This window comes from Gymnoscopelus braueri (genome assembly GCF_963280865.1).
Source record: "Gymnoscopelus braueri genome assembly, chromosome: 20".
Taxonomy (NCBI): Eukaryota; Metazoa; Chordata; class Actinopteri; order Myctophiformes; family Myctophidae; genus Gymnoscopelus; species Gymnoscopelus braueri.
Genome location: NC_137622.1, coordinates 41,523,911 through 41,535,516, shown reverse-complemented (window position 1 = coordinate 41,535,516; position 11,606 = coordinate 41,523,911). Strand labels below are relative to the sequence as shown.

At 48.2% G+C, this 11,606-nt stretch overlaps 2 protein-coding genes across 2 annotated transcripts; one reads left to right on the top strand and one right to left on the bottom strand.

The window, feature by feature from the left end:
- Positions 1-368: 368 nt before the first annotated feature.
- On the bottom strand, positions 369-1,568 carry LOC308075705 (immunoglobulin-binding protein 1-like; the record flags this gene model as incomplete). The annotated part of the gene is made up of 1 exon (XM_080415652.1): positions 369-1,568. The coding sequence occupies one exon, from the start codon at positions 1,566-1,568 to the stop codon at positions 369-371; it is 1,200 nt and encodes a 399-aa protein (XP_080271778.1).
- Positions 1,569-4,010: 2,442 nt separating this feature from the next.
- LOC308075704 (choline transporter-like protein 4) lies at positions 4,011-6,209 on the top strand (the record flags this gene model as incomplete). Its single annotated transcript, XM_080415651.1, has 1 exon — positions 4,011-6,209. One exon carries the CDS (start codon positions 4,011-4,013, stop codon positions 6,207-6,209), a length of 2,199 nt encoding a protein of 732 aa, XP_080271777.1.
- Between the last annotated feature and the right edge of the window lie 5,397 nt (positions 6,210-11,606).

Below are 11,606 nucleotides of genomic sequence, written 5' to 3'. Positions count from 1 at the left end.
GAATGTCGTAAGATTATTGTCGACTAAATCTACAGTTGATTTAGTCGACTAAAATGTATTTTGGCGGTGCCTTGATGGCGTCGTAATGGCTGATTTTACACTTTGGTTGCATGTGTAAAAACCCGAGCCCAACCAAACAAAGTGAATTGTCTTTTAGTTCTACTGGATCTCTTCTCTATTTTAGTCTAGTTTTTATTTGTTGACGAAATTGTCAATATATTTAGTCTTAGTTTTAGTCATCATAGCTTGGTTTTTATTCAGTTTTCGTCAGTGAAAAAAGGTAGTCGACAAAGATTTCGTAATAGTTTTAGTCGACAAAATCAACACTGACTGGTACTCAACCAGAAGCGTCGCAAGAACCAATTGTTTTAGCCCCTGTTTTTGCGGTTGCCGTAGCCTCTTCGATGGCAATCCTTCCACTCGTCCCAGTCCCTGGCTTTCTGCAAGGCCTCCTCATCATCATCAGTCTGTTTCTCTTCCTCTTCCTCTTCTTCCCTGGCCTCCGTGTCAGAGTCGTCCCCCTGCCTCCCGCCTCTCCTGGCTAGTCCCCCCCGGTCGGGCAGGACCCCGTGTTGGGCGTGTTGCTCGTACCAGTCGTCCACGGTCATGGAGGGCTGGCTGGGGTAGCCGGCTCCGAACACCCGGCCCTGCGCGGCGCCTCTGGCGAGGACGAAGGGCACCGCCGGGCGGTCTGGCGGCGGAGGAGGAGGTTCGTCGCCGCGTTCCGGACGACCGCCGGCCGCCGCCGCCGACCTGCGTTTTTTTTCCAGGAGGAGCGCCGTCTCCAGGTCGATGCTCTCCATCTCCTCCAGCGACAGCGCCACCCACCTCCGCACGTGGAGGAGGTAGAAGTCGCGGACGGCGCCGTCGTCCGCCCGCCCGCTCTCCACGGCACCCTGCATCGCCGCTATCCGGGACTCGGTCTCCTTCCTCCGTCGGTACTGGTCTATCTTGGCTTGCCGCCGTTGCGCCGCCGCACCCCCCGAGGAGGCCGTAGGCGTATTCGTCACGGCGAGACCCTCTCCATCGTGAGAAGAGTCTTCCTCCTCCTCCTCCTCCTCCCCTACGTCGGACCTCCTAGGCATTGGGAACCTCGCCACGTTGTAGTCTTTACACCTCCGCAGGAAGTCGTAGAAGTGAGCCCGGGCGCTCTGGATCGCCTCTAAGCGTGTGTCGTCGTCGTCCGCCGCCGGCGTGATGCCGGCGAGCTTCAGTGCGAGCGCCCCCTGCAGGGCCGGCAGCAGCAGGTACTTGACGTCGGCCGTGGCCACCTCCTCCAGCTCCTCGTTGCCGCTGAACAGGCGGAGACGCGACACCATCCTGGACGCCTCCTCTAGCGCCGCCATGCCGCGGCGCACCTTCAGCTGGACGCCGCCGACCGCCGACCCCCCCGCCCCTTCTCCGGGCTCGTCCCGCGTGCCTGCCTCCACTTCTTCAAATGTTTTCCAGCCGTCTCGCAGTAAGTCGGATAGTTTCGGAGGTTCTTCTGAGTCGGAAGAACGTGAGGTCTGGTTCCCCCTCGTAACGCTGCTGCTGCTGCTGCTGTTGTTGTTTACAGAGTCGGCCATTTTGTGTACCCTCCTTAAACCCGTACGTGGACTATGTGGTTGAACTTGACACTCACTGATACTCTGCACCGTAATCTCGTGTACACACACTGATAACTCTTCTTGCACCGTAATCTCTATGTCATGAACACCAGCTGCTATGCTCACACACCTTGTTACTAATACCTCATGTACATAATGTTTGGACGGATATGTTATGCGTAAATATGTAGAGACCTTGACGTCTTTCTTTGATTCCTCCCTTGCCCCCCCCTCCTTCTTTCCTTTCTCTTTTATGAGACAATCAAAACGATGGAGTTTGTTGCACAAAAACAAAGTCACCCACTGTTGTACACATGTAAACCTGCAATGGGACAATTAATATGATTCTGATTCTGTGTCTTTGTTTCGTTCGCACTGCGGTGTTGGCTGCTGTGATAATTGAATTTCCCTTGGCATCGACGAAAGGTCTATCTTCTAAAATATTATGATATTGTACTGTACCATGATAATATCCTGGCAGGATACATGAGTGAGTGCCACCACCCCCTTAGCGTTTGTGATTGACAATGGAGTTGGAGACATTTTATATACCGTCATTTGAACTGTTGCTTAACAACAGGATTTGCAATGACATCAGGCCTGACCATATTTGGAATCCGGGGAACATGTAAAAACAATACAATAATAATAATTATGTATATATATACATATGTATGTATGTATGTATGTATGTGTTATTCTATTTACTTGCATAATGGGGATACTTAGTGTTGTCATATGCCTTTACCTAGCACATTCCTGTAATTTAGTTCATGGATCCATCAAGCCACTGTTATCCAAACGTTCTGTTTGGACTGCTTCAGAACATAGTGACAGTGTGCCTACACCTACAGTACTTAGCAGGTCACACAATGGACCATTGATACGCTTCCAGCCAGGGCCATTCCTTTGTTAATTCACACTGATGACACTCGGCAGCTTTTGTAAGGCTTTGGTAAGAGGTGTGAATGGTTTGTTTTTGATCGATACGTGAGGTATAGACGCACTCTCACGGGTTCGCACTGCGTTGTGCGGGTGCTCCACAACTAGTGGAGTGGCGCGCCCACCTCGCCCCACCTCCAGTACATCCCTGGTTGTTCCCGGTCTAGTGATAATAAAAAGGAATGTGTTTTTTCTGGGACATTTATGAGGTTTTCACGGGTTAAATGTTGATTCGCAATTGTGCGAGTAAACTCAGACCAGGAACAGGCTTTGCCTACAAAATCAAACGCACATTCAATCAATGTTCCGTGTATGAACCAAGTCTTACATATTGTATATTCCCCAGGTGGCCACCTCATGCCGCAAGGCGATATTGTTGTAATGCTGCACCTTTTAAAGTAACACACACACACACACACACACACACACACACACACACACACACACACACACACACACACACACACACACACACACACACTGTGTTGGTAAGGCATTCCACATTGGCGAATTTGGCGGAATAGCAGTAGAACAAATTCGACCCCATTTTTGTGCCAAAACTGGGTTCAGTGAGATCAGTGGGGCTTCTTCTGGTGTCGTGCCTGTGTGTGTCTTTTACACTATTGAAGTAGTCTGACAGGTACATGGGTGTCCATGTATTCTGGCGTATCTTGTAGACCAGGCCCACTGCAAGTTGCTTTACTCTGTCCTCTACCCTGAGCAAAATCACGATATGCTCTATATCGTTGTTGTCGGAAGGAAACCTTGTACGTCTAAAACCGTTCCTTTTGTATTATTATTATTATTTTAAATTTAACCCATTAAGACCGGGAACTCATTTGTGTCATTTTAAGATTTATTTGGGCTATTCAAAAATAGCAGATGTACAAGCTCACAGAGCAATTTTTTTTTTAATTGTGAAAATGTGTGCAAATCTTTGAATATAATATATATTTGTAAACATTTTGAACTCCAATCTTCTTCTACAAATGCCTTCTAAATCCTTACAGCTTTCTGAAAAGAACGTATGTTGCTGTATATCAGTGGTGCTTAAAAGCTTTTTCATGTCTACATATGTATATCTGCTTTTTTTTAATAGCCAAAGAAATAAAAAAGGACACATATGCGTTCCTGATCTTAATGGATTAAAATGGCAAAACTGCCGCCAACCGCCAGCCACCGCCAGAGGCCGCCCAAAACGTCCATATTTGGTCAACGGTTTGTGCTATGCCTTGTGCTTGACGTCACCACCACGGAATTTACCTATATATTATAACTAAGTCCACCAGCGAACACTAGCAGGAAACATCTGATGTTTTTGACTTAATCTATACAAAGGTATTCTTCATTGTTGCCCTGTAGCTGGTTTTCATATTCACCCCCAGCTATTTGTTTTCTACGTTTGATTTATATTTATATAAAGAGAACATATTGTTGGTCCCGTCGGCCTCTTTGTGAACTTAGAGACGTATTATAGCGATGTTGTGTAAAAGGAATCCGGAACAGCCTTCGCTTGAGCCCGCGGAGTTTGACCCCACGTTCCACGGGCCCATACACGACAGAGGCTGCACGGACATCATATGCTGCGCAGTGTTCGTGGCGGTCATTTGCGGCCACATCCTCCTGGGGTTCATAGCCTGGAAGAACGGTAATCCGGAGCACATCCTCTATTCCAAGAACTCGAGTGGACATTTCTGCGGCATCGGGGCGAACGCGGGCAAACCCAGCGTCTACTACTATAACTTCATGAAATGCCCCGTGCCCGTCGACGCCTTCAAGACCGCCATCGAGGGCTATCAATGCCCTACCACACAGGTGTGTGTGAAGAAATGCCCTAGCAAGGTGTGGGTATTTGACCCACCAGCTGAGTTTCAGAAAGAATTTACATATAAAGACCTTGTAGCAGGGAGCGAAGTTCCATGTATACCAAACACTGACATGGGGAAGGTGGTCCTCGAAAAAAGTACATTTGACCAAAGAAAAAAAGACGTTATAGCATATATGAATAACGAGAAGTGTCCTTTCTTCCATATCAAATCAATGTCAGTCATGGGAAGATGTGTACCTGATATACTCTCACCGGCTGAGATGAAAGACTGGGACAAGTTGGCGAACGAGTATATGATGCCCAGTAAGGAGGTGGCCGCCGAAAAGGTTTTAAACGGAAAAGGTAACATGACCTTGGGCTTTGATAAAAGAGGGTTCGGCACCAAGATCTTTGAGGACTTTGCGGCGTCTTGGCCCTGGATCATCCTCGCTCTGTTCACGGCCATGCTGGTCAGCCTGGGGTTCCTGCTGCTGCTACGGTACACCGCTCCCATCATGGTGTGGTCGGTCATCGCAGGGACAATCGTAGGAGGGGCCATCATGGCGTTCCTCTGCTACGTACAATACAATTTCTACAAGGGCCTGGGTTCCATCAGCGATGTCGGCGTTACGACCGATTACACGGCTTACCTGAAGGTTCCGGAAACCTGGCTGGCCCTGCTCATCATTATGGCGTTGCTGGATGTCATCCTGCTGGTGATCATCATCTTCTTGCGGGAAAGACTTCGGATCGCCATCGCCATCATCCAGGAGGCCAGCAAGGCCATCGGTTACATGATCTACACCCTTGGCTACCCTGTGCTCACCTTTGTGCTGGTGGTGCTGTGTGTGGGCTTCTGGGGCGTTGTGTCTTTATATCTGGTCACTTTTGGGGACCTGGACTATAAAGTGGTGCCTCTCAATGGCACCGACACAAACTGTACAAATTTAATGCAAAACGGCGAATACCACGTATCGTGCGAACCGAAGGGCTACGAGCCGCCTGGCAACTGCACGCAGGCTCGCTGCATCCTTATGGATTACAAAGCTGGTTTTGTGAAGGACAACATTGGCTGGGTGCACTTCTACAACCTTTTCTCCACCCTCTGGACCGTCAACTTTGTCATCGCCCTGGGACAGTGCACCCTGGGCGGGGCCTTCGCCTCGTACTACTGGGCCTTCTGCAAGCCCGGAGACATCCCCACCTGGCCCCTGATGGCGGCCTTCACACGGACGCTCCGGTACCACGTGGGCTCCCTGGCATTCGGCTCTCTGATCATCACTCTGCTCCAGATCGTCCGGATGATCCTCGAGTACGTCGACCACAAGACCAAGGACGCCCAGAATCCCGCCATCAAGTTCTTCGCGAAATGCCTAAAGTGCATGTTCTGGTTACTGGAGAAGTTCCTCAAGTTCCTCAACAGGAACGCGTACATCATGATCGCCGTGTATGGCAAGAACTTCTGCCTCTCGGCTAAGAACGCCTTCTTCCTCCTCCTGAGGAACGTGGTGCGTGTGGTGGTGCTGGACAAGGTGACAGACATGCTGATCTTCTTCGGCAAGCTGATGGTGGTGGGCAGCGTGGGCGCCCTGTACTACGGCGTGTTCTCCGGCAGCCTGAAGTCGGTCATCCCCTTCGACAACGAGCAGCTGCACTACTACTGGATGCCCATCATCACGGTGGTGGTGGGAGCGTACGTTGTCGCCAGTGGCTTCTTCAGCGTGTACAGCATGTGCGTGGACACGCTGTTCCTCTGCTTCCTGGAGGACCTGGAGCGCAACGACGGCTCGCAGCAGAAGCCGTACTACATGTCGAGCAACCTCATGAACATCCTCGACGTATCCAATAAGCCGCGGAAAAAGGGCAAATGAATGAACGGGACTTCACATTTATTTGGGGGGGGGTTGCTGGAAATGCCCTGATACAATCCATTAAAGCAATGGTTCTCAAACTTTTAATTTTCAAGGTCTGTCCCTTAACTCTGACAGTATAAACATGGAACCAAATGTACCCTAACGGTTACATTTCTACACTATCAGTTAGACTTGTAAGTGTCAATTTAGAACCCCCATAAAGGAACCGCGAGTCCCTGGAATCCACTTTGAGAACCACTGCATTAAAGGATGTGAAACTCTGGTTCCCTTCAGAACTGGTCTGAAAATATAAAACCCTCAGGAGACCACAAGGGGAGGTAAATGTAATGTTCCCATTGTCTTTGTACATATAATGGTTTGTATTTGTTGACATGTATTATTGTGTTATTTTTTGTTATGCTATGTTAATGTTAATTAATTGAATACGTTGAACCACAATAGAAACAAGTCCCCAAGACTGAGAGAACTGAGACATGGACCCTCACAGTGGAGTCAGTACTGCTGTATGGAGCTGAGACATAGACCCTCACAGTGGAGTCAGTACTGCTGTATGGAGCTGAGACATGTACCCTCACAGTGGAGTCAGTACTGCTGTATGGGGCTGACACATGGACCCTTACAGTGGAGTCAGTACTGCTGTATGGGGCTGAGACATGGACCCTCACAGCGGAGTCAGTACTGCTGTATGGGGCTGAGACATGGACCCTCACAGTGGAGTCAGTACTGCTGTATGGGGCTGAGACATGGACCCTCACAGTGGAGTCAGTACTGCTGTATGGAGCTGAGACATGGACCCTCACAGTGGAGTCAGTACTGCTGTATGGGGCTGAGACATGGACCCTCACAGTGGAGTCAGTACTGCTGTATGGGGCTGAGACATGGACCCTCACAGTGGAGTCAGTACTGCTGTATGGGGCTTAGACGTGGACCCTCACAACACAACAGGAAAGGGCCCTGGATGGATTCTACACACAAATGCTACGACTGGCACAAGGTGTCACATGGACGGACCACATCAGAAACGTGGTCCTCCACGGGTCACAGACAAAGTCAGAGAGAGAAGGGTGAGGCTGGCAGGGCACTCTGTCAGGCACCCAGAACTAGTGGCAGCAAACTGACACTGTGGGAGCCAACCCATGGCAAAGCACTTTGGCGCGACAGTAGAGCTAACAACACTGTAGTGCTTAAAGGTTCTATGACATTAATTTTCACTTTTTATTTTTAATGTTTTTTGGGGGGTTTTATGACCTCAATTAGACCCCAAAAACCAGAACTTTTAACATTCAGTGGATTCTCTGTAGTCTGGGGTTTTCTGAATAATTAGGCTGAAAAGTAATCTGTGATTGGCCCCTGGACTTTGATGTCACAGTCGATTAATCCCACCCCCTCTCCTCTCCGCCCCTCCCCTCCCCATTCCTGGGGGGGAGGGGAGCAGAGGCGATGATTGACAGTCAAAATCCCTCAACAGCGACACCCGCAAGCAAAGATTTATTTTTTCATTGCAGTTGAAAAGGCTTTAGAAATCAGAGAGAAAAAATCCTGCCATGGATCACTGGAGTGGATTTTTCAGTTAAAACTTCTAATACACGTTTGAAGGACCATGGTAGATACTTTTAATGTGTTGTAAAACTGTCATGAAACCTTGTCATGAAACCTTTAAGATCCTGATGCTAGACAGGAGGGTGTGGAGGGCAGTGATTCAGGAGTCCAGAGTTGGTGTTGGCTAGACTACACTCTCGCATCGCATTGCATTTTCTCCTCTGAGATGAGGAAAGGCTTGGGGACGAGTCTTTTTTTCTTTTTTATACCCCCCCCCCCCAACCAAACAAACTACGGGACCAAATGGACCCGTAGTGGTGTAGCGAGATGTGAAACTGAGGTTAGAGACATTTGTAGAGTCGACCTCATGCTCTTAATAGGTGAGGGTCGGACTTGAACCCGGGTTTAGCTCCGGGGAGGACTTGGCCTTCATATGGCACACGCTCCACCACAGGCATGGCCTGACGCTAGCGCAGCTTGAATATGGCCTGCTGGCCTCTTTTTTTCTCCCTAAAGAATGTATGGTTTGTGGGCCCACACACAGTATAGCCGTTAGTCATGTGAAACTTCAATACATTGAAGCTTCTGAGAGTGTTTTGAAATGAACCTGGGACAGATTTACAGACTGATGTGCCGTTCCCGAATTTTCCGAAAGAGCCCGTAAAATTGGCACTTGAGCCGAACGTCGGTGGATAGTCCAAGCCTCGTGAAATGGTGGCAGGGTGTGACTTGGCCTCATTTCACGCCTGCCAAATCAGGCCAAATCTGTGTAAAACACTTTACACAGAAAGGTCAGGAAACGTGAAGGTCAGATGTGCCATGTCTGTAGGCCAGGGGTCTTTCACAGGGGTGTCCGGGAGATATACTGCAGGTGGGGCCGCCAAACATTTGTGTGATAGGGACTTTATTTATTTGAACCACTTTATACCACTTGAACCCGCTCGCATCCCTATTCTGGGGGGGAACGCTAGCCGAAAATAGCAGATCTACAAGCTCACAACGCGTCTGCAAAGCAGACCCAAGTACCGAGCCAAAGTTTAAGTTTACATCTATCTATCTATACATATATCTGTGGAAGAAAGGCTAGTTTCTGTTTTTATTTAATTTTTTGTAGAGAGCTTTTCACACCTGGACTGTAAATATAAGAGCAATGCAGTGCAGGCATGCATGTGGAAAAGATTGAATGTTTTTTTTTTTTTTGGTTCACAGCACAGAGCAGTGTTGTAAGTAGGCAGGCGCCAAGAAATCTGGGCTGGATTTGAAGGCCACTTCCTGAATCTCGTAAGGGTGCAGTTCCCAATAATGGCCCGACAGATGTCACTATTTCACCTCCTGCAGCCTCCAGAAGGATATACTCTCAATACAAGTGAACAAGGTTTTTTTTTGGTATACATTTTCATGAACACTGTGTGTGTAATGTTTTCAGTCGCTAGTTTAAAGTCTTTTGTTCAATCATCATTGTTATACGTTAAGTAAATGATGGCTTCATTAATCATTAAATTAATGATAAAGTACGGTATGCTTCTAGAGGGCTGCTATTGGTTACCAAGGGAAGACCCTCCCTCGCTGCGGTTGCAGCCAATAGCAGTCGTTTCCGGTTTTCTTGTTGGAACCGGAAGTTCAAAGATGGTGGATGTCTTGTGTGTTTGTCACTGCTGTCGCATCCTACTGACTCACCGGCCAGTGAGGAGCCCCCACCGGGAGGACGTAGAGCCTTTGTCCTACTCCTCCCGTCCAACACTGCCTGCTGACAGGCTCCGTCCCCCAGCCCCAGCGTCCCTCCCCCGAACACGGCCTATTTTTTTTTCGTATAGACGCTCAACAAAGCCAGATGCACCGTGATTTTTTTACCTTAATAAACATGGTCATAACTACTATATGTTTCCAGACGCTAGTTTTTAAGTCTTCTTTCAATCATCATGATATGCGTTTTGCTAAACTTTGGTCCCATTTATTTTAAAATAGACGATAAATTAGAGTATGCTCTAGGAGGGGCGGGATGATTTGATTGACAAGCTACACAACCAATAGCAGTCATTCCCCGCCCCCCGCTCTTGAATGACAAGCTACCCAACCAGTAGCACTAATTTCCGGTTGCATTAGCTATGACGAGATTTAGAAAGATGGCGGATTTGAAATGGCTGAACAATCGGCTTCATTTACGGTCTGTAGAAACCAATGGCGTCGCTTTGTCCATACATTTTTACAGTCTATGATTCGAACCCACGCCCTCCGCGGTGGTGGACAGGCTTTACCACTTTACCACTGCACCACCAGAGCCCTCTTCCTTAAAGGTTTTTATTTTATTTATTTTTTACGATGTTATTAGATGGCAGCCAGTGTTCACCGAGGAACCGGCCCAGGATAATTAGAATGATATTTATTGTGGCCGTTAAAGGTCGTTAATTTCTGGTGGCCGTAGAAGCTTTGTATAAGATTTAGAGGTGGGAGATGATGATGACAATTGTATAGCTCTGTGTGAGATGGGATATATAATTTAATTGAATTTCGAATGTGACTGGCTGACAGTATATTAGCCCGGATACTTTTTTATTAGATCAGGACATGCAAATAGGAATTGCACGCTTGACGTCCATTTGACCGGTTAAATCGATCTATTTAGACAAAGCAGTCGGTTCTTTTACATTTCAGCTCGAAAGTTGGGTTTCATCGCAATATAGGCTCCGTGCACAGCAGCCATGTTGGAAAGAAATTGGGCCCTCTTCCTTACTAACTACCTTCACAGGCGTTACCAATGATACTAATGAAGGCTCTGTTCCATTTAGTGTTGCACAGTGTTTCTGAAACCTTTTAATTTCAAGGACCCCCATAACCCTGAGAGTGTACCACTGTCATCTGTTGGAAGGGGTGGGGTCTTGAACCATTTGGTTCATCATGAAACGTGAGATTTTGCAGATTGCCAGGCGCTTTAGAGAGGAGGCTGGTTCCTCTCCCGCTAAGCTTGGCGCTTTAGAGAGGAGGCTGGTTCCTCTCCTGCTAAGCTTGGCGCTTTAGAGAGGAGGCTGGTTCCTCTCCCGCTAAGCTTGGCGCTTTAGAGAGGAGGCTGGTTCCTCTCCCGCTAAGCTTGGCGTTTTAGAGAGGAGGCTGGTTCTTCTCCCGCTAAGCTTGGCGTTTTAGAGAGGAGGCTGGTTCTTCTCCCGCTAAGCTTGGCGTTTTAGAGAGGAGGCTGGTTCCTCTCCCGCTAAGCTTGGCGCTTTAGAGAGGAGGCTGGTTCCTCTTCCGCTAAGCTTGGCGCTTTAGAGAGGAGGCTGGTTCCTCTCCCGCTAAGCTTGCCGTTTTAGAGAGGAGGCTGGTTCCTCTCCCGCTAAGCTTGCCGTTTTAGAGAGGAGGCTGGTTCCTCTCCCGCTAAGCTTGCCGTTTTAGAGAGGAGGCTGGTTCCTCTCCCGCTAAGCTTGGCGCCTTAGAGAGGAGGCTGGTTCTCGTTCTCCTCGCCTATGGTCAAGGAGGCTGCAGTGGGTCTTCTTTTGTTGTCTTGAATGTGGACAAATACATATTAATATGGGGGGGGGGGTCCTTGACATGAAAATGTTTGAGAACCATGCACTGGTTTAAACAGTATTCCGAAGCAAGCCCCACGTGAGCAACTACGCTTTAGATACAAGCCCAAATAAACAACTGCACTTTAGATACAAGCCCAAATAAACAACTGCACTTTAGATACAAGCCCAAATAAACAACTACACTTTAGATACAAGCCCCACATGAGCAACTACACTTTAGATACAAGCCCAAATAAACAACTGCACTTTAGATACAAGCCCAAATAAACAACTACACTTTAGATACAAGCCCAAATAATCAGCTACACTTTAGATACAAGCCCCACATGAGCAA